The sequence below is a fragment of the Nyctibius grandis genome, chromosome 18, assembly GCF_013368605.1.
Source record: "Nyctibius grandis isolate bNycGra1 chromosome 18, bNycGra1.pri, whole genome shotgun sequence".
Taxonomy (NCBI): Eukaryota; Metazoa; Chordata; class Aves; order Nyctibiiformes; family Nyctibiidae; genus Nyctibius; species Nyctibius grandis.
Window position 1 is genome coordinate 11648109 of NC_090675.1, and position 23196 is coordinate 11671304.

The 23196-nt window shown below is 39.8% G+C and overlaps 1 protein-coding gene across 1 annotated transcript in view; it reads left to right on the top strand.

Moving 5' to 3' along the window:
- The window catches only part of PITPNM3 (PITPNM family member 3), a 64496-nt gene that overhangs the window by 16009 nt on the left and 25291 nt on the right, over positions 1-23196 (top strand). The window contains exons 4-6 of the mRNA XM_068415616.1: positions 13735-13782; positions 18458-18534; positions 21209-21444. Coding sequence (XP_068271717.1) covers positions 13735-13782; positions 18458-18534; positions 21209-21444 — 361 coding nt within the window. The remainder of the gene's footprint in view (positions 1-13734; positions 13783-18457; positions 18535-21208; positions 21445-23196) is intronic.

Sequence of the window (23196 nt, forward strand, 5' to 3'; positions counted from 1 at the left end):
TGGCTTCTTTCCCAGGGTGCTTCACTCTTTCAATGGAAAGATGTGAGGAGTATGGCCTGCTGATTCAGGGAAACTTTATTTTTTTCCCCCACCCAAACTGGATTTAGTTATGGCTCTCAGAGAATGATGAGTTCATTGGCTTTGGTTGCAGAGAGCTTCGTTACAATTCAATTGGTCTTTAGGGCTGGTAGTTTTGCTAGGTGCCTGTGCAGAGAGCAGAGCACTGGTTCTTTTTCATGGTTTAATAAATTGATTAATAAAGCACATAATTATGGGCTCTTTCAACAAATAAAGATGTATGAGAAGATACAGTATTCTCTAGGCAGAGCTGAAGACTCACTGGACACTACTTACTTAAGTAATGCTGCAGTTCCAATGTGAGACAGACAAGGTCCTCAGGAACTTTATAAATGACAAATATATAATTTAATTCAATCATTGATTCTCAGTAAGTATGACTGAGAGTGCTTGACCAGCACAACCTTTCTCATCAGAGGAAGAAATGAGGCTTTGGGGGAAAACTGGCAGCAGCATTTAAATTTATTAAGTTTTCGTTACAGAAGATAACACAAACAGCAATCAAGCTGAATTAAAAACTCATAGAGCTGCATAAATTGTGTTGATGCGGATGCCTTCCCTGTTGTGGAACAGAAGCATTTTCACACATCATAGTCATACATTTAAATTCACTCCTGGTGCAAAGGATCTGTCGCTTACGTTAAGGAAAATTGCATGTACTGAGCACTAGGAACAAATTCAGCCTGTTGGATTTCAGTGCTTTGTATTTCCTCCAGCTATCTTGAGTTCATATCCTTACTTTAAGTATATATTGTTAATGTTTGTAAGGTTGAAGTTGTTGGTTTGTTTTTGTACTCTTGACACAGTGCAGTGAAGGTGAGGTGAAGAAGTCTTTGCAAATACAGCAAAGACTGTTTGTATACTTTGAATTACATGTATGCTTTATATTTCATTACTTGAGTTTCTTAATAGCGGGAAATGAAGTTACTATATATTTTAACCACAAAACCAGGCAAATACTTGTTACAGAAAAAATGTCATTCAATCCAAGATGGTAATTGACATGTAAACTTAAATCCGTGTCAGCATTTCAAAGGGTGAAATCCTGGGGAAAAAAATGCCATAGCTGGAGTAGACATACCCATGAGGTCAAGTCATGTTTGTTTGAGACCAAACCTCATAAGATTTATATTAAGGTCACATGAATAACAGAGATCCTCTCTCCCTCAGTTGCCCATCTCTTGTTATATTTGGCATTTTTAAAATGTGGACTTGAGAGCTGGAAAGTGTAATAAGAGCTTATCATACCATTTCTTTTTTCTTTTCTCTCACACACGCAAATTAAAGTATGAGGGAATCCAGAAGCATCTGAAATGGATGACGAGCCACAGAGCTCCATAGGGAGATAATAAGTGCTTGCCATTGCAGTTGGAGATAAGCAGTCCTGCTATGACTCAGTCTCCATATACAGACAGCAGGCTTCACTGCTCTTTGCCCTTCATTTTGTCACCTCCTTCCCCCCTGCCCCAATCCATCTTATTTTTCTAAAGAGCAGAAGAAACATGCAGCTGTCAAGGAATGGGCGATGCAGTTCAATGCCAATATATCTGGGCTTTGCCAGCTGACCAGCATCGTACACCCATGAACATGAACCAGCTTTAATTACACTGAACAGCAGTGAGAAAAAGGTTGTGTTGTTCTGCAGCTTCAGTAGATCAGATTGCCCTCCCTGAGCTGGTAACTTCCACGCTGGGGAATTTTATTCACCTCTGCCTTCCTAACTGGTGAGCAGAAGCAGCTGGCATTTTCTGGATCATTGCCACAGACAGAGCTGCTGTGCATAAATTTGGCAAGCTGCATTGCAACTTCAGGCCTCTTTTTTGGCATCAGATCTAATAAAACATGCAAGTTTTATGGCTTTCTTGTGTTGAGTTTTTGCTTTTGCCTGTGGCTCTCTGGTTTTTTGCCTGTCCTCAGTGAGCCAACAACCATTGCTGGACAACCCTGATTCCTGGCCATCTTACCAGAAATGCCAGAGAGGCTTCTTCTAGGCGAAGGCTGCTAGACTTTGCTTTTCATGTACTGCCTTCTTTCACCGAGACATGACGTAGAAGGTGTCTGGAAAGGGGAAAGGTGTTCTGTACACCAGCTGTGTATACTGTAAGTGTCATGCAGCAAGGAAAAGAACAGAATTCCACATATAATTGTCCTTGGTACAGTTGCAGAAAAATGACACAATTGCTAAGGTGCTTGCATAATAATTGCACCAGCAGTTGAGCTTGTGATGCATACAAAGCTATGCATCCTTTTCATGACGACAGTAACATTCCTTCCGCTGCAGGCTGCACTCTTGCTGCTGTTTCTTGGTATAGAGAAATACTGACTGATCATGGCAGGATGGGAAAGGCAGCTGTGTTGAAATGGAGTGGTCTTTTTAGCATTTCCTATTTACTGTTTGTTTTCTGCAAATTTTGTCTGGAGAAACAAAAAAAAGTGTTTTGTTCAAGCCTCTGAATGGCTCTAACATTGAGGTAGTGCTGTCTCTATCACTACGTGTTGCAGTTAATTGGTAGGATTTTTGATTTGCTGAGCTCTCTGCTACCCTCTGACTGCTGGTGGTGTCTCTTCCACAAGAAAAGCAAGAACAGTCTGGAGACTGTGCTGAAGGTATCCAAACTCTCAGTTCATTAAGGACTGTGTTGTCTTGTTACTTGTGCTGCTACTCTCCATTCCTTTCTGTTATTTCGTCCATCTGTTTTTTCTGTCGGTGGCATTTTTTAGCACAGCCGGTTCCCTTTTGAACAAAAGGAGACTGACTTGCCTTTTGAGCGACATTGGACTCTTCCTCTTGCCCAGAGGCTTAATTTTTCATGTCTGTTGTTTAGCTCTGTGCTTTTTATAAAACAAAAACAACCTTAGAAACTGTAAGAGCAGTGGATTTCCAAGCTCATTTGTAGCTTTTATGATGCAAGTGAGTTTTGGGACTGTGTTGTCCCTTGGCTGCTGTGTAGCGGTTTGGAGGCGGGAACAGTGTATCTATTCAGTTGGCTGGCTGACAGCAGATCTCACTTCCAGCCCTTCACTGAAGGGACAGGAGCCCAACACACCAGAAGGTCAGGACAGGCCATATTTCATTACAGTTGCTGAATATTCCAGAACTAAGTTTGCAAAGCCAAGATTTCAGAATTTAGCAAATGCCAAACTTGATCTTAATGCAGTCTTTATGGATCTCCTTTGTTTATTTGCCCTGTTATATTGTTTTTACTTACAATGCATTCCTATCACATTACTGAGTATGTGTAACAGGTTTTCTTACTGATCTTGACATGGGTAGAAAGTTAGTGATGGTGGGAGAGGTCCTGAAGGAAAGTTGGCCTGGCAGTGAATGGAAAGTACTTGTGCATCTTTGTCGTCTGTGAATAGCTTTTTCCTATGAAAACTTTCCTTAGAAATTTAGAGAGATATGAAGATGATCTCCAGAAAGATAGATGAATGTGTGAGTAGGAAGGTTGAAATGGTCTATTTTAGATTATGTATTAAAATCACAATAGCAGGATATTTGCAGTGATGTGAATTCATGGTGTAGTTGTGGGATAATAGGTAATTGGCATGTTCTTGTTTGGTCGTTATTTCTTCTAAGGAAAAGAAGTATACATCTTTGTAAAATATGATAAATCAGATAACATCTGAAAATGGCTGTGTGCAATTTCTGATTCTTTTGACTGTCTATTCTTGCACAACTCGTGGTTCTCAGGAGCACACAATTTCTGGCTTTCACCAGAAGACGTACTTAATATCCGAGAGCAAATACACTTGGGGGTAAAGTTTGGATGCTCATTAAAATGGCAATAGGTGACTTTTCTTGTTCTGAAACTTTTCAAAGTTATATTGCAGTAAAGCTATGAAACCTTGACCTCAGTACAAAAAGCAAAAACAAATCTGTCTGGCTTTGCCTATCAAACAACCGTGTTGTACGACAGGACATGTGTTGACCTTCGATGTTTTAAGTAACAGATGATGATTAAGAGCTCATTTGGAAAGCAGTCATGTTTTATTGCTCTTCTGGTTCATAAAGAACTTATTGGAGATGTGTAGAAGTGCCTGCTCGCTTATGCACATTTCCTGCAGGCTCTGAGGAAAATGACTTTAACGTTTCCTTAAGGGGTTTAGCTGGGTCTGGGGCCTGGCCAAGTGATACAGAGAACTGAGCATCTAGAACATCAGTTAAAATTTTAGCTGCGTGAGTGCCAACAGTTACACCATTGACGTAATTTTGTGACCTCTAAGAAACAAGTGGAGAAGCATTCTCATTGCCAGCTCTTACACTTCCCCCTCTCCCACAGCCCCACACTCCTTGTCCAGCCCCAAATAATTACTGCTTTTTGACACTGGCCAGCTCTTAGCTGGATGTTCCAGCCAGGAGGTGATGGACTTCAGAGTCTATGAAGTCTAAACTATCATCTTGTTTGTAAATCTGCTTTGATAGGTGTGGCTGTTGTTGAAGCAGGGGAAAAGATGCTTACGTCATGTTTGAGAACTGGTGTGTTTAACGCTCTGGTTACAACAGGACCGTTCTGCAGATTTCTGTTCCAGAGACAATCCCTAGCTACTCTGTTAAAGAGCCAAATTCTGTGCTTGGTTACGGCATGAAGTCCCAGTAAAGTGACTGGTGCATATTATTGCACATAAGGCAAAACATAAAATTTGGCTCCTTATTGATGGAACACTTGTGATCCTGACAGACATTATTTGTAATTAATTGCAGCAAAAGGAAAATGGATCATGACTGAATAGTGGCTACTTTATTAATAATTAGACCCTTGTTTTCTAACTGTAGAGTCAATGCTTGGCATACCTCACAAAATACTATTTTTTACACTAGCAAGAATGTAGTGAGTCCTCTGTTGCCTTTTAAAATAGTCTAACTTAAAAGTTGATGAAAATCAGAATGACTAATACTTACCTCTTGTGAAAACCGATTTTGCATGTGCGTGTTTTTAAGCAGCTCCTGCTTAAGTGCAGTGGTTTTAATCACCTATTACCTTCTGTGTGATTTGTTTCATTCTTGTTCAGGTGCCTGAAGCTCCTCTGTTTTAAGGTTTGTCCAATTTAAGTGAAATTAATGTGCCTATAGTTGGTGCAGAGTAGGTTTGTGTCCTAGGCAGGAGTTTGGCAGTCAAGACTTATTTTCTTTCATCTCTTCTGACAGTCTGTGGTCTTCCATGCAGCTCATACTCAAACGTAGTGAGACATATACTTTGCTCTGCTCTGGAGTGTGGGGTACTTCCTCCTCCTCCTTCATCACTGACTTTGGTGTCTGCACAGTTGTTTCTCTCACATATTCTCTCTTCTCTCGCTCACAGCTGTTGCACAGTGCTTTTTACCCCTTCTTAAATATGTTATCTCAGACGTGCTACCAGTGTCACTGATGGGCACAGCTTTGGGCAGCAGTGAGTCCATCTCGGAGCTGGCTCTGGACATGGGGGGCAGCTCCTTTTGTCTTCTCACAGAAGCCACCTCTGTAGCACCCCCACAACCAAGACTTTGCTCCAGAAACCAAACACAATTACTTAACTTTTCTGTAAAATGGTTTAAATTCCAGTTCTACCAGATTTGTAGCAGGGGCTTGAACTTGGGCTTCTTTTAGAAGGGTTCTATAAACACTTGTCTGTTGGCTGTTTTGCAGTGGGTTTGTCTCTTTTGAAGTCTTCCTAGGAAAAAAAAGTCACGTTTCTGTTGATGGTTTTGGTTTTAATACATTTGCATTTTCCAAAATATAAACATTAAAAAACTCAGAAATGCGCACACACAAACAAAGAGTGAAACAGGCAAAACTCCAGTAAACCTTGAATGTTTCTTTGTTTTGAAACTTAATTTGTACAACAGGCTTAAGGCAGTTATCTTTAGTTCCCCAATCACAGCATCCTTAAATTGGTAGGACTGGAAATGCCAATATGTTTCTCATGCCTGAAGCCAAGAAGACATTGTAAAATCTGCTGCATACCCTGGGCTTGCAACCTTATTTCTGCAAGGTGAAGATCTTTTTTTTTTAAAAAAAAAAAAAATAGTAGCATTAGTGATATTTTTGTAGAATTTAAAGTAAACAAGGAAGCAAGCAAGCAAATGACAATGTAATTTCTGTAACACAGCTTGTCACAAAGGATGGCTATTGATTTAGTACACTATAACTAAATTTTAAGAGCCATTAGTCAATTTTGTCAGCAATATGCTACTATTTTACTCTGCAAATCCATCTAATTGAATTAAAATGCTTCAAATGAGGATGAATTCTCAAGTAGGCAATTAACAAAACGCAATTTAATTTTTAGTTGTTTAAAACATAACTGACTGTAAAATGCCTGTGAAATTCACTTTTCCTGTGCTTCATATGCCACACATACAGACTGATGGATTGCTTTACTGATAACCAGCAAAATAGATGGACATGATCAGCTTTCACAACTGGAAATTTTCATATCAGGTGAGTGAAAGGCCTTTCTTGGTCCCATTGCACAAGACCGGGTTACTCAGATCTTTTAATCTTTTAACGCATTGATTGTCTATCTGCAAAATAGTGCTGACAGTAATATCGCTCTCTTTCTGGGACTCATTTGAATTGTCGATTTAGATTAAACTTTTATTCTTCACATCCAGCCCATTACAAGGTAGTGGTTTGGAGCTGGGACGTGCTACTGCCGAGCAAGTTGTGTTAGGCCTGTGTATGGAAACCTGCAATTCCTGCCCTTTCTGCACCACCTAGGATTGAGCTGTGCAATGCCTAATGACAAATTCTGTGCTTCTCACCTTAAAACTTACAAAGAATTATTCTCTAAAGACTCTGGCTTCTGAATGGTAGACTATAAAGTTCTGTTGACTTCATGGCATGCGCTATCACTCCCCTACCACTCCAGCTACTCTCTGTAACTCGCCTTTAAACAAAAAATTCCTGAGATCTTAAGTACAGTAAATACATCACTGAGTGATGATTTTTTTTTTTTTTTTATTGTCTGATATCATATCTTTTGGATCTCATCTTTTTCCATCTAGCATAAGGGGGGGAAAAAGCCTGTTTTATATGTGAAGCAGCACATTTCTAAGAGATGACAAGGGCAATTTCCTGTTGATTCCCTCAACTGCTGTCTCTGTTCTCCTGTCATAATGTCCACAAAGCACTGAACAGAACTGAAAGATTAGAATAATGGTTTTGGTTAAATTTAAGTTTAATATACATCTGTGGAGTAAGCTAATTCATAGACTCTTAGAATATCTCAAGTTGGAAGGGAACCATAAGGATCATCAAGTCCAACTCCTTGCTCCTCGCAGGACTACCTAAAACTAAACCATATGACTAAGAGTGTCATCCGGTTATACCATTGTATTTTACACTAATTTGAAACAAGCATTACTACAGCATATTTGTGCTTCCAGAAAATATGCAGCAGTGATCTCTCAATTGCAGCGCTTTTTGATGCGAGTGCCTTTTGATCCTTTGCAAAGACTACTGTAAAGTGTTACCCTGCTGAAGAAACTGGACTTACATGGAGAGAGCAGAATCTGTCCTAGTAGCTTTTAGCAGAGACTTACTGCATTGAAGGGATGGTCAGTCACTAGCTACTTCCACAATAGTACGTTGGGCACCCTTGTGTTTGGTGCTGCCATTGCAATTCTGAAGCCCTAGGATTCGCGACAGCTTTTGTTGCACTACTTGGAATTAATCTTTTCTGTTGTCTTGTGTGCACAAGGCTGCTATGAAGACTTAACTCAATGACAGTGAGTCTTTTTCTGTTTTGAGAAAGTTTGGTTTGGTTTTGAGTGGACTGTTCACAAGGGCTAGCTTTTCAAAAAGTGCACCGAGCTACCATAAATTGTATTGGGCGTTCAAGAGCATTAACCACTTAAGAAAATCCCTTTGTCCTTGTCCCAGACCTCTTCAATCTCTGCTCAGACTAACGTGATGCAACACAGGGTAAGGTGACACCAGACAGAAGGATAGAATACGCTTGACAGCTGCTACAAAAATTTACCCTAATCTCACGCTGTAGTGGAAGGTAGAGGTAGGGAAGTGAATGAGAAAGTAATTACTGTTTTATTACTTCATAGGGCATAAGCAGTTCTTAATTTGGCTGTGGAACAGTATTGCTTTATCTTTCCATCAAATTAAGGGTCTAACCAGTCATGTATTATGTAGAAACATTAACATGAGAGAGAAGTAATTCATCAACTTCAGGAGACTGGTCACCATCAAACTTTCAACTGGTAGGTAGGTACCTGCCAAGTAGGTACAAATCCTAAGTGTAAGAGGAGAATTTAGCTACATCACTCTCCAGATTGATGATTTTGCAGAAGGAGAAAGACTTTGTAGTCTGGAAAACATCTATTGTTTCTCGTAAAATAAAATTAATCTCAGTTTAAGTCAATGCTAAAGCTCGTACAGTGTTTAAATCTGTATATATGGTGCTTGTTTAGGACTAAAGCAGAGCCTGCAGCTCCCTGTGCAATGGTTAAATACACCTTTGGCAAAGAACACCGCCAAGGTGCTAGGAATCAGCTCTGAGTTAACTGCAAAGTATGACAGGAGGGCAGCTGTTAATTTGATTTTTAAGGTCAGTTTTTTCAGGCAAGATTGGAGTGTATTATATTTTTTTCTCTTGTTTTCTTTCTTTGTATAATTTGTGTATTTGTATAATTTCCTTGTATAATAATGTGAAACATATATATATTTCCTTCTCACTTGATTCTTTCCTGCATATAAAACCTGTAGAGATGGAATCAACTAATTTCTTTTCAGCCTAATTATATGTGGGTCTTAATTGTTTTGTTGAATTTTGCATTTTTAATGTTTAAAAAATAAAGATTTGATGATTAGGTCAAGACAATAAAGAGAAAATGTTGCAGATACGGCAACTTGGCTGTGAATTAGCATTTTCCACTTAAATGGGAATGGTTAATTTTTTGCATTGAATGGTTTAGTCTTTTTGTTAAGATATTTGTCAGTTGTGATGTGAATACTAACCCATAGTATCTGAAATTATGAGCTATGTTGAGTTGGATCCATTAAACTCCTACAGGAAACTAGTGTTTCTGTGCAAGACTGGGTGCACATGAAGATATTTTTAGCGAGCTCTTCATCTGGTCTCATTTTCCATTGGCTCACTGATTCAGTCTCCTTTGCTACATCTGCCATGTATCTCAAGGGTTCTCCAACATTTATGCAATGGTCAAAACACTCAATATAACAGAAAAATCTCTATACCCTCGTGACTGCTTTCAGTATAGTGATTTTTACCTTGTACTAGTGTTTCTCTCTCCCTCCTCTGAAGGCTGCCTTGCCTAATTTTGTCCACGGTGAATGTTCTGTGTAAACAAACTGCTCTCTTCCTTCCCCCCAGTAGGATGTGATCTTCCCTCTCCTTGTCATGTCATCCTAGAGTCATATAATTAATTAAAGGGTGTTTGTACATAGGTGACTGTAGTGTTTACACTGCTATTAAATATATTGCAATAGCATCTGCCACTGCCTAATAATGTGAAGAATGGCAAACAGAAAATTTGCCTTAGTGGAGTGAACAGTGGAAGGGAAGGATGGAAACTAGAATAGCCAACAGCATTCCAAAACACAAAGGTGGCTTGTATAAAGAACAGATTTACTTATAGCAGCAGGTTTTAGAGAGAAGCAGTGAACTGGATTTCTGCAAATCATCCATGGTAGCAGTTTATACTTGGGCAGGTTACCAGTGTTCTGCAACTGCCGTCATTTAATTTTGTGATGCTGTATGTTCTAGAATACAGCTCAGCGAATGCATGCAAAACGGAGGAAGCTTAAACTAGCCGCTAAGATATTTTTTAGCTGAGAGCTGAGTCCTGCTGCAGAGAGTATCGCTTTCCTTGCAGCCCCTCCACAGATTCCCTTTTCCTTTTTCGACCTGTATTAAAATCTGGTCCACATGCTGAAAACAGCATGTGTTCTTGCATCAGTTTCTTTGGGCCTAGAGTTTCCCTGGCTGCCATTCCCATCCAGAGGGTCATACCATCTGTAGGTATATTACTCCTTCCCTCTCCTTCTACGTTCCCAAGTTTGACATAATTATGCTCACACCAGTGTTACATTTGCCATGGCATTAAAAAAAAAAAATTAACAGATTTTTCTATTCAGAAGTTAAATTTCACAGTATTCTTGCTGGGGTGAAAGCCACGTTCTAAAGTGGAGCATGAACATTGTTTGTTCCAGTGGTATAGTTACGTTGTTAAATGAATTCAGGTGATTAGAACAGAGAAAGTCATGCATGCTATGAAGCCTACTGGCACTCCAGTAGCTAGTGCTGCAGGACTGGAAGTGTGGGGAAGAAGGCAAAGAAGAATCCCCCTAATATTGCACTGGTGCTGAGGCACACAGCTCTGTTCTGCTGTGCTGTCTTCTGATGCTGATCCCATTAGCAATGTAATCCCAGGGGAGAGCAAAACAAGAGACAAGAATTGTACAAAATGCCCTCTGACATCTCAGGAGCACAGATTTGCAGAGATACGTGTGTGTGTAATGACTGTGTACCAGAGCATGACACTAAAGGTAACTTTGTGAATCTTGTTTTTACCTGCAGCTGCTTTCTCCGGTGAATAGATATGTTTATTTCTACTGGTGTTACCAATCCGTTATGGGAAAGTAAGGTGGATTCTATTATGGTTTCAACACTGCCCAAAAAACTGCTCACTAATTTTTTTTTGTAGCATTGCAATAGCTGGTAGCATGCAACTAGAGTAATTGCACATCATCTTTTAATTCCAGGCTGGAGAAGTGGCAATTTTTTGCAGATTCTGTGGAAATTGCTGTGTGATGAAAATATCTGGACTCCTCTGATGAGCGTAGTTAACACTCCTTTAGAGCATAGAGTTCCCACTGCCTTAATTTCACTAGCATGATTTCTTTTGATCAAGTTTTTTGAATTGGTGAGACTCCTCATAAACTAACCTGTCATCATGAGTTTGTCTCTAAATTTAGGACTAACATCTCAGCCCTTTGGTAGTCTAGTTTTTAAGGACCATAGTTACACAGATGAAGTAGAATGCCCTCAAGGGGTTAATCAGGCACAACATTTTCCCATCAAGTTTTTTTCCCCAAGTTTTTGCTGTCGTATCAGAGTAAATGTCTTCAGAAGGGTAATTTCAAATATGCCACGTCTGCATTTCAGTCTGTGTTCATATACCTTGAACCTCTTGAGGGCTGACTATGTGAAGAGAAACATAATGTGATTTAGGAGACCTTTAGACTTGCATTGTAGTCTGTGCTGTGGCTTGTGTCCTGAAGCTGGAGAATGTTTCACTCGTGAGAAGGAGGAGGAAATGAGAACAGAACCTAAGTCTAGGAACCTGTGGCTGAAAGACGTTATCAACGCTGTTTTCATCACAAATCCGAAACGTAGCACCGTACAAGCTACTATGAAGAAATTTAACTCTATCCCTCCCAAAACCACTGCAATTTAAAAAACGTTGAGAAATATCTGTGCCCCTCTATCACATTTCCTTGCTGCACTTGCTCTTTAAGAGTATATGCTGTGCCTGCAAAGTGATTGTTATTCACCATATCCTGCACAAGGCAGTGGCACGAATGTGATGGGAGCTTTTTACAGAAAAAGAACTAGAAAGCGTGCATGAAAACATAGGGCAGATCTAGAAATTATTGACTTTCATATACTGCTTAGCATCTAAAAACAGGTGTTTCCTTTCTGGTGTTTTTGTTTTGCTTTCATGTTTTTGTTTCATTTTTTTGCCTGCCATCTGCTTATTTTTCTCTTTTAAACTGTGAAAAATGCAGGACAGGCACAGTAACGCATACCAAAAGACCTAAATCTAGATGTTAAAAACGTATATTCAAAGTTGAAATTTGTTAGTAAATCTTTAAAAAAAGTAATTGTCTGTTTTTGAAATCTACCAAATAAAAATGAATTTAAATTCTGTAGTGAAAGTGGCTTCACTTTCTGTCAAGAGCTGTTCTTTAGAGATGGAGAATTTCCATCTGCACAGCCATTTAAAGCTGTTATGGGAAGAAGTCTTCTTTATGAAACTCGTTGTTTTCCAGTCATGTCGTAATTCACAGAACTGTGTATACAAGCCCTTTGGAAGGCTGGTCTGTGCTCTTGACATGGAGGCCTGGTTTTTGCTTTTAGCTCTCACATTCTTGAGCGCTTCACAGATTCTTCCCAAGGCAACGACTGATGGCTGCTTTGCCTCAACAATTACTCTCCCTCTGAGCTATTGCAGATAGTACTTCTTCCCTAATAAGCTGAAAGCAGATAACAGTTGTGACCCAAGCTCTTTGGCAGAACAGCAGTCTGTGAATTGCCCTGGTGAGGAACTGAAAATGAAAGAGATTGTATGTGAAGTTTGGAAAGTGGTTAATTCAAATAACTTTCATTCCTCAAAAGTCAGGTACCGAGGTGGTCTCTTTGCTTGCAGTTTCAGCACAAAGAATGGAGAAGAGCAGATTTCTGTTCTGTGTATTGAAGAGCCTGTCATCTTTTCTTTTTACTCCCTTTAAAAGCCAAGTTATCAATTGTGATAGCTGGGGCATCTGAAGAAAAAGAGAATTGTGGCAGAGCTCTTACTCTGTACTGCTGCATCCATCAGAGGAGTTAAAAATTATTATTATTATTCATCATATATTCTCTAGTGGGGTTTAGTGTAACAGCATGTTAATTCATCAGATGAGGAACAGTGCATACAAGTTCTATAGTCTTCTTTAGGCACTGGGCAGACGCTTCCACTGAACACAAGAAAATCATTGGTCAGGCGATTGCAAGATGTGCACGGTTTTATTCACAAATCATGTAGTGCCACCAGCTTCCCTGGTCCTTGTCATTTGACCAATCTGTTTTTTGTTTCCAAATACATAGAACATCATGTTGCCGCTGTTTATTCAGACTGTGTCTCAGGGGAAAAGTGCTGTCTCTATTGCTTATTTGAATATACTCAAATGGTAGGTAGGCTCCAGGAAAAAGAGTAAATTTTGCCTAGGCCTCTGAAGAAGGAATCTAGGGGAGGGATTGAGAGACCTGTGTTCCCATCCCAGCTCTGATGGTAGGTGTAGGCTGGTACCATTGAGCTTTCATTTCTGTAGTGATGGAATGATGGCAAAGGTGTTTACCCTCCATGGTAGAAATGGCCTGAGTGCTGTAGGAGGCCTTTATCTATATGCACAAAATAAATGAAAGGCCCTTCTATTCCCGTATCCTTGTGTCTCTGTATTTTAGGTTTTTCTATTTAGATCTGAGAAAATCCTTTTGTACTTGCAACTTTCCTTGGACAGGTGGACTGTGGGAGGGAATGGAAGGACAGAGACATTCTTAAAAACACTGGTCTTTAAATATTTGGAATAAGAATCTATTTTGTGTTGCTATGTAAGTTATGCTAATTCTTATTTAGCGATTCAGTGGCTAATGCTACAGGTAATCAAATAGATTCCTAGCTATAGTTTCATTGCTTGTGATGCATTTCTTGAAACAAAGAGTAAAATCTGGCTTCCAGACTAACCATTTTGATGAATAGATTAGAGCAGTTTTCAAGTGTGTCATATGCTGAGCTATTCCCGCTGACGCCAATGGGAGTTTTAGAAATCAGCATAGTGGTCAGCTGCAAAATATTTACTGCAATACAGTAGAAAAAGTAAAGAGCTTGACGTTCATGTAAAGCAATCCTGTTTCACATTGTGTTTTTTTCCTTTTGCAGGTGAAGAGTCTGCATTTTGCTCACCTGGCTTTCTACAGGAAAAGCAACGTGAGTTGAAGTTCTTCTCATTTTTCTTTGTACCAAGGCTATTCAACAACCAGAGATAATAATAGAATAGAAATGTTAACCAGCACAGCTCTTGTGTTATGTTGAGAAGGGAAATGGGTGTGGAGAGACCAGGATTCTTTTGAGTTTGTTTTAAATGTATTTATTTTTAATGTGGATTATGAAAATGTACCAAGAAAGTCCCTGTAACATTATTTAATGCATTAGATAGTGCCTTATAGCATTGGCTAGAGTGGCAGAGGTGGAGCATTGGAGGGTGAAGCTGCTGGTATACGTGATAGTTCATACAGGACAGTACAATATGGCTCAATTTGGAGCCTAGAAGCCTTCAGTGCTTTGTGCTCTGGACTTCTTCTCCCATCTCTGCTTAAGAGGTGCAAGAGGTGTTGCTGTTAAAGTTCCTGAGTGCTGTAGGAATGAAAAGTAGTGCCATGCCTGGCATTGCTAGGGTTCCTTTGCTGCTGGTGCCCCACTTTGAGGAGTGTATTCACGTGTCACTGTGCTGTTGATCTTTATGTGCTTTTGCATTGCTTGCTAAAGAGAGCAAATTGACTTATAAAAATGGGTAGTGTTTATAAGGGTGTTTTCTTTCATCACAGTTCTCTCTGGGAGCGCTTGTCGGTTGCCCTCATTGAGTTCACAGTGAAACATCTGTTCGCTATTCCTGCAACTATGTTCATACGCACATGCTGTCACTCTGTGCCAACTGTTGGAAATCGTGCTTTGCCCAGCTCATCTGGCCTTGTCTGAGAACTGAAGCTGAGGAGCACTTGGAGTCTACATCCTTGGCTAAACCCTGTGTGTTGCTTCTACTCCAGTGCTCCGTAGTAGTCGTGTACAAGATCTGGTAGCATGTAAGACTCACTTAATGAAGAAACAGTGTGGAAGTTAATACAGGCACTATCTCATGTTGTGGCTTCCAGAACAGGATTGGGCTCAGTGATGCGTGCCATTATTTTCCTCTAAACAGTGCAGTTTGCGAAACTGCATCTGCAGTGTATTACAATATTCTTTATCATTTGTTAATAGAAAGCATATGTTACAGCCTTCATCTGAACATATTTAGCATGATGGATTTGTCATTATAAACAGCTAGTAATAGTGCAGCAGATGGCAAGAAATGGCATAATTTCTCATGGGAGTGCGATAATGGAAATAACAGTTTTGTTTGGGAACTATCACCTTATGCTTTGTACCTAAAGCAAGTTCTCTTGTTTTTATTCTAAATTCCTCCCAGTTAATATGCTAAAATATTAGGGATGTTTGAAATCGTCTGGAAAAAAAAAAAAAGAGGACCTGGCTTGATTCTTAGTACAGGTTTGAACTGTACCTCATGTTCTCAGAAGTTTGGGAATGATTGTGTGAACTCTTTTCTCCTAGATTCAGGGTACTTATTTACTTATTTTTTTGTCATGGATTGAACTGATGCTTTTCATGGCTGATTTGGGGTATTGAATCACTGTCTGAGCTTTTCCTTTCACCTGGCTTTCCTCTCATGCTGATGGCTGATCTTCAGATCTGATGTACTTCACATGAAGAGACTGTTTGGGCAATGAGTTATTTCAGTCAAGGCTATAGACACGCAGCTTCCTTGACGTCTCTGTAAGTCACTGATGAACATGTGCTACGTGTATTATATACACCAATTCCAGTGGGAATTGGAGTCCAAAACAATGCATGCCGGAGATGCTGGCTCATTGGTATCTGTGGTAGCAGGGTATGTTTCTGTCTCCAGAAATACTTGGTAAATCTATTCCCTAGTCATTAAGTCAGTTGGCTCAGATGGTAGCCACTGTTCCTGGATATTGACTGATAGACTGAAAAGCAGTATAATTTCTGTAATGTGGTTGCATTTAATTTAGGACTGTGTGCTGTCTTCCTTGTAGTTCAGCAGCTGATCAGCAGTAAATGTCAGTTCCTGTTTTTACTCACCTCCTTCACTTTAACTTGTTTTGGTACCGCATATTGCTAAGAGCCATTTAACTACTTGTGGTAGTTCTCAATGAACTGATACATGGTCCAGTGGCTGTCCTGACAAAAAATGCTTAATAGTTCCTGCTGTTTTTTGTAAAGCAGCCTTATGTTTTAAGTGGTATCAATTGATGATCTTGCAAAAGATGGAATTTTTAATTTCATACTGTTGACATAGTTGTTTAATAATGAAGTCACTGTTTCCACGTGATAGTTGAGCACCTACTATGATCTCAGCCAAATCAAATTATTCGCAGTACTTATATTTGGCCACCTGTTTTAACTAAGGTTACAGGTATTCCAGGTTGGCCGAGTTAGCCCAGGATTTCAGGATGTGTCTCCAGGATGCTATTTTGTCTCAGATTTTCATCCAGACATGGGATTCTCTATTTTCAGTTTTAAGATTGAATTGAGAGGGTTTGCTCTTTCTTCAAGGCTTCAGCCTCTCTCTCTTGCCTTTTCTCCCCCTAAAGAGAATGGGAGACTTGTATTCTTTTCATTTGACTTGTTGCAGCTGGAATATAATAGCATTAATTTTGTTCTTTCCATCCCTGATACTTCTGTTGCTAGTGTCAGACCGCAAACCTGTAGAAAGTTATGAAAGGCGTTTGTCAGAACCTGGATTACAACTCCTGAGCAGAACTTATATTAAAATGTCAAGAAATTTCCCTGGGGAGGAAATGGGAAATTGAACATTTTAAAAATGATTGTTGTTATTTTAATGAAAGTACTCTTTCCCCTTTCCATATTTCAGCTGTCGCTGTTCCAGAATGCTGAATTATCCAGCCCTGTGCTCACACTACTCATCTGAGCTGCCCAGAGCTATCTGGGAGGCTATTGCTTAGTGCAGAATGGCAGTGCCGCTTCCCTGTAATCACTTCAATTGATGAAATTACATGAATGCATAAGCCAAAAATTTGGGAGAAGCTGCACCCGAGAAAGGGATCGCAGAATTACTCCTGCTTGCCTTCAGTGTGTGGTTTTGAAACTTTCTGCTATTGAAGAAGCAATAAAGATTTGAGAGCTAATAAATATCTGCATCTTTCTGAATAAAGAATAGGCAGGGCTGTGCTTCTAACAAGTAATTTTTGACCATGCATTTGTTGATCAGTAGACTAGTGAGGTTTTGAATAGCTAGACAGTAATTACTTTCTTAGCATTTGGCATCAGTCTTCTTGTAGCATTGGAGAATTACTGAGTACTAAGGTTAGCTTCTGCAATGTGTAAAAGCATTCTGATTATATGCAAAACCTGTACCTGTACTTCTGTTTCGTTTGTATTCCAGCTTGTTGATTTTGTGTATTGATTTTCTGTGTTTTAAGATTCCAGTGTGTAATCTAGAAAAGGACAGCTCAGGCTTGGGGAAGGCCAGATCTGAGTAACACCCCTTTCACCCTACAAGAACCCTTACTCTGGTCGAGATAGATCTTCAAGTAGGCAGAGTGTTCTGGGTGCATTTCCTTTTTTTCTGTTCTAGCTGTTTCCTAGGTGACTAACATATGCAGCTGCAGAAAAAAGACTGTATTATGAAGAGACCAGAAAGATCCTGTAGCAGTTCTCTTCAATGACTGAAGAAACATGGGGGGGTTGGGGGGAAGTGGATAATGCTAGATCATCTCCTTCTTTGTCCTCAAGGATGTAGCCAGCTGCTATTCATAGAATGGAATAGTTTCCATTGGAAGGGACCTACAATGGTCATGTAGTCCAACTGCCTGACCACTTCACGGCTGACCAAAAGTTAAAGCATATTATTAAGGGCATTGTCCAAATGCCTCTTAGACACTGACAGCCATGGGGCATCACCTACCTCTTTGGGAAGCCTGTCCCAGTGTTTGACCACTCTCTCTGCAAAGAAATGCTTCCCAAGGCCAGACAGTGGACAATTTTTATGATCTTAAAGCTGATATTGTTAATGTTCCACCCCTTACAGCAGGTTGCTGTCCAGCCAGTCTGCCTAAGAAGTAGTCACAAGTGGGTCTTTGTGTCTGTTTGGTCATTCTCCAAAATCAATGCAGAGACTTTCATTGTTGTGTTTGTAACAGGATATTGTATGCACGATGCTGTTGTGAAAAGGTATTAGCAAAGCACTGTGTTTCTCTGCAATGTCACTTCCTATTTTTCACATTACAAGGTTTTTTGAGGAGAAGCTGTCTTTTGCTCTGTGGTCTGTTACTACTATTTTGCATCCTGATAATGGAGCACTGCAGTTACTTCTGGGAGTTTCCCAGGTAGTCACAGAGGTTTGTGGAAGAGGTAGATCCTGAAGGTCTTTGGAGAACTTTAAAAGCTTAATTAACTTGCCTATATATAGGTGTTTAGTGCCATTTAAGACATACCAGAGTATCTAAGATACCTGTGTGGGACAAGCAGAGGGGATGCAGAACCTTGGGTGACCTCTTCTACTGCTGCTCCACAAAGGCACAGATGACCAAGAGCAGCTATACCGGTACTACACACCTCTGTATAGGGACCTGAATCCTGCTCTAAATGTTGCTGTTAAGAATAGAAGAGCCTGTAATACGTAGGGCTGAAAGAAGCCTTGTCTATTTTTCTGTTTGTCCACAGGATTTCCTGTGAGCAGATCTTTCTGTTTTGAAACTAGAAATGTGCCTTACCTCCATAGGTGTCCGTAAAAGATGAGGCAGCCAAATATTTATATGATCAATTAAGTCTCTTTTCCTTTCAGGTGAATTATATAGAGCCTCTTTAAGAAAACAAAGGTTCCCGGCACAAGGCAGTATTGAAATACAGGAGGACAATGAGGTGAGATTGTTTCTCAAAGCAAGCTGTGCTGATTTCACAGAATCACAGAATCACAGAATGTCAGGGATTGGAAGGGATCTCGAAAGATCATCTAGTCCAGTCCCCCTGCCGGAGACTGGACCTAGATCATGTCACACAGGAACGCGTCCAGGCGGGTTTTGAATGTCTCCAGTGAAGGAGATTCCACAACCTCTCTGGGCAGCCTGTTCCAGTGTTCAGTTACCCTCACTGTAAAGAAGTTTTTCCTCATATTTATGTGGAACCTCCTGGGTTCCAGCTTTCACCCGTTGCCCTTCCTTGTCCTGTCAATGGATGTCACTGAGAAGAGCCTGGCTCCATCTTCATGACACTTGCCCTTTACATATTTATAAACATTAATGAGGTCACCCCTCAGTCTCCTCTCCTCCAAGCCAAAGAGACCCAGCTCCCTCAGCCTCTCCTCATAAGGGAGATGTTCCACCCCCTTAATCATCTTCCAAGTAGTAGACATTTCCAAGTAGTAGACATGTGGAAATACTCTGATATTGTATTATGGAATTATAAACCCATTTGGTGGCTTAGTGTGTCTTTCTCTTGTTCAGTAGGTGCACATGCAATCACTGAACATCATCACAAGCTTTTTAGATATTGCATCATTAACTTAGATGGAAATATGACCCAGTTCTCTGAAGACAGATTGTTAAGTCTACTTAGTACTTCAGTGGGAATGCAGGTTTTGTGAAGTAGATTCAGCAGCAGTTGTGAAATTGATAGTAACAGAATTGCTTTTTTTCTAGAAGTAGCAAGGAATCTAAACAAGTTGTGTTTCTTCTAGTTAACTGGTTAAGGTCCTCTGTCCGCACATAGGACAGGCATCAGAAACGTCTACTTTTCCATTTTCGAAGAATTCCAATCCTACAGCCCCCTGAAAATAATGACAGTCTTTGATTGACTTCAGATGTCTTTTTGATTAGCCCTTGAGCCCCTTGTCTCAGTCATGGATGAACTACTGCTGAGAGGCAAATGAATTTAATTCCCTCTGAGTCTTCCTGTGAAGGATACCAGTTAAATCCAGCTGAGAGACTTTTTTGTAACAGTGACTTTAGGAATGTTGACCTGCTTGAATTTTTCCCTCTGTTCTGAGGCTTTCAGTTCCACTAACCCATCATCAGTGTCACTTACTTACAAGCTGGCATAGGCTGTGGAAGAAGCTGCTCTTAGCTTTTAAAGGAAATTAAATTTCTCTTCTGAATAACTGGAATGGGACCACATGAAGAGGGAAATGGTAAATTAGAGCAAGGAAAAGTGGAACCTTAAAAATTCTTCTAAGATCCAGTACTTAAGCAGATACAAGGCAGGTCAGCAAAATGCCTTCACAATAAATACTTCTACTGGATACTAAAAATCCTGGGCTGAACAGAGATAGTGGCTTTATGGAACAACTTATAATTCTATCGCTTTCAACCATTTCTCTATCACCATTATATAGGTGCTAAAGTTACCAATTTCTTTGTCTTATCCATGTCAACAACATTTGCACCCTTGCCCCTCACTAAACTACAGCCTGAAATGTGTGTGTTTGTTTACTTGTCAGCTTTTCTGACAAATGTTGTTCTTGTTAGAGCAATTCTCTCATTTTATATTTACTGTTGAAGACTCTGGCTTTTGTTCTAGAGCTTAAGAATAAAGTGTCCAGAACATTGCCTTATTCTCAGTAAATCACCTGATCTAGCAATTAACAATCCTCAGACAAGTACAAGAAATGTTACTGTTATTTTTATTCTGTTCATATTTGGTCATGAACTAGAGGTCTCCAGGAATCACGTGATCCAAAGCAAAGAAGAAAATGTCAGTCAAGATGTAAAAACAAAAAATTCTCCTAATCTTATAACGTGTTAATGAGTTTTTCTTTGAGTGCACATAACTCTTAAGGGGTAAAGAAGAAAAAAGAAAGCGGAGTTGCGAGACGCTCAAAATGTTTTTCCAGTCTCAAGTAGATAACATCTAGTTTATTCTGTGGAGCACACTGATTATTATTGTCTGTGTATGCACATATTCACATATTCATAAATGTATTTGTGAGGTTTACGGGTATCAGCAATGATACATTTTTTACTCTTTCAGTAAATGACAAGGTACGTTAGCCCCATTTTTCATTTTAATAAGAAGTTGCCAATCTCAAAACGTTGAGATAACTCTATCATCTGCTTTTGCTGGATGCTTTCATTGGCAGAGAAATTTGTCATTTTAGAACCTGTGATGATTTGAGTTAGAACCTTTCCAGTAAATGCAACAGCCTCGTTCACGATACCTAGACAGATGTTTGCTTAGGCTATCTGTGGATGTTGGAATTCTTCTCCAGTCTCAATATATTTAAAATAGCTTTTTATGTACACAAAACTATTTATAATCTTTGTTGATCTGAAACCTGCATCTGTGCTGCAAGGGTTTTCTGGCAGAGCATAGTGTGCTCTACCTGGTTCAGACATACTTGAATTAAATGGAACACAGGGCGCGCACGCACACACACACGCAGACCCCCACCCACACACCCCACTTCCCCCAGCGAAGGCAAATATCGCAAAAAGGTGGGAGAAAAAAATCACTGCTAACTGCTTGTGAATGTTGACACCAAGTATACCAACACTGTCTGTAAAAATGCTTCCTCCCTTCTTATTCCATGTTTTTCTTACAGGAAGGAGTTCAACACCAGAACTGCAAAACTCATGTGCTAATTTTGATCCTACATGGGGGGAACATCTTAGACACTGGAGGTGGGGACCACAGCAGCAAGCTGGCAGACATCAACACCTTCAGTTCCGTGTTTGAGAAAGTGACCCGAGCCCATTTCCCTGCCGCTTTGGGCCACATCTTAATCAGACTGGTTCCCTGCCCAGCAATCTGTTCAGCAGCTTTCTCTCTTGTTTCCAGGTAAGGTGATTTGCGTTTTCTAATGTTTGGCTTTGCAGTGTAGTTTTGAATGGCTTTCGGTGACCTGTCTTTCATAATGAAATGTTGCAAATCCTTCTTGATCTTTTTGCTTACTGCAAGACTTGGAATGATCTTTCATCCTTTTCTAAGTGGATGTATTTGTTTTATAAAAAAAAAAAAGGAAAACCCACCAAAACCAGAAAAACAAAAGCCATGTTCATTCCCAATAGCAGCTACTGCACTTTGAGGTCCTGTAGCGTTTTGTGGTAGACCACTCATTTATCATCATTAACCTATAAGGATGCTGTATACAGAGGTGTCTTGAATGGGCTACAAAGGATGTATCTCTAGGAGACAGTGCTTTTGGCTAACAAAGGCTTCAGTTCGCAGTACAGCTAGGATTTGGTTGCACGCATAGTGGGAGGGGTCTGTTAGCTTTGATGGAATTTCCTGTCTGAGCAGATCCATTTGCTAACTGATGTAAATGGAGATGGTGCTCACGAGGTTGCCCTTACTAACATGAGAGATGGTGGTTTGCTTTAAACAATTTGGTAATTCACTTACATAAAGGTAGACAGAACCCAGTTCAGGGCTTCTAGAGAGCAACTGCGAGAGAATGCTGTGCATTACAGTAGATACTGGATCAGCTCTTCATTGATGAAGAGCACTAGGCAAGAATGCCTCAAACATCTTGTCATTCATAAAATTAGTAAATTTCAAAACTAGCATGACACTTCAAAATTACATGACACTGAGCTATAGTATGGTTATGCTGCATGAAATTCACATTTACATTTGTAGCTGTCAGGTCCTGTTTCTGTCTGAGACCAGGTCCTGCTAGGAAACACTTACTAGTTGCTATATGAAGTAGAGATAATGATTTCATTTTAGAAAGTTGCTTATTAAGTGAAAAAAAAAAGTTCGGTGAGTTTGGGATTTAGGGAGAGTTCTGGGGATCTTGGGATTTTTTGGGGAAAGTTGTTTTTTGGGGAAATGGGGTTAAGATAATTCTCACAAAAATGTTTTAGTATATGTCTCTCGGTGTCTGGCTTAAAGAGATAGTTCATCAGATCACGTTGGCATTAATTCTAGTGGCTTTCTGAGATTCCTGGTAGTCACTTCTGCATTTGAAAATCACTGTTGTGTAAAAAGCTGTGTTAATATTTCAGTACAAAAACAAGTCACTATGAAATACTAAATGCAGCTTTCAGAAAAAGAGTAGTTAACAACTGCATCTCGGAGACCTGCTTAGTCTCATATTTCATAGAATCATTTAGGTTCGAAAAGACCTTTAAGATCATCAAGTCCAACCATAAACCTAACACTGCCAAGTCCACCACTAAACCATGTCCCTAAGTGCCACATCTACATGTCTTTTAAATACCTCCAGGAATGGTGACTCAACCACTTCTGCACTCAAAACAAGAACATAACTCTGAACTGTTAACTGTGCGTCAACAATGATACGTTTTGAAGTTCCTGTGTGCATGCTTATATGAAAGGTATTGTCACCTTGCAAAACTGTTACTACTATTAATTTTAACAATTGTTTTGTGTATGGCAGTAACAATTTTGATATGCGCTCTTTTTGACAATGCTGTGAGATATGAAAACTGACATGTAGTATCTCCTTCGGGAGAGGAAATATGACTCTAGTTATAGTTTCCACTTGGGGATCAGGAGATTTGAATACTGTTCCTGGATCTGTAACAAATTTCCTGGTTGATGATAAATGAGAAGATCAGTCTGTTG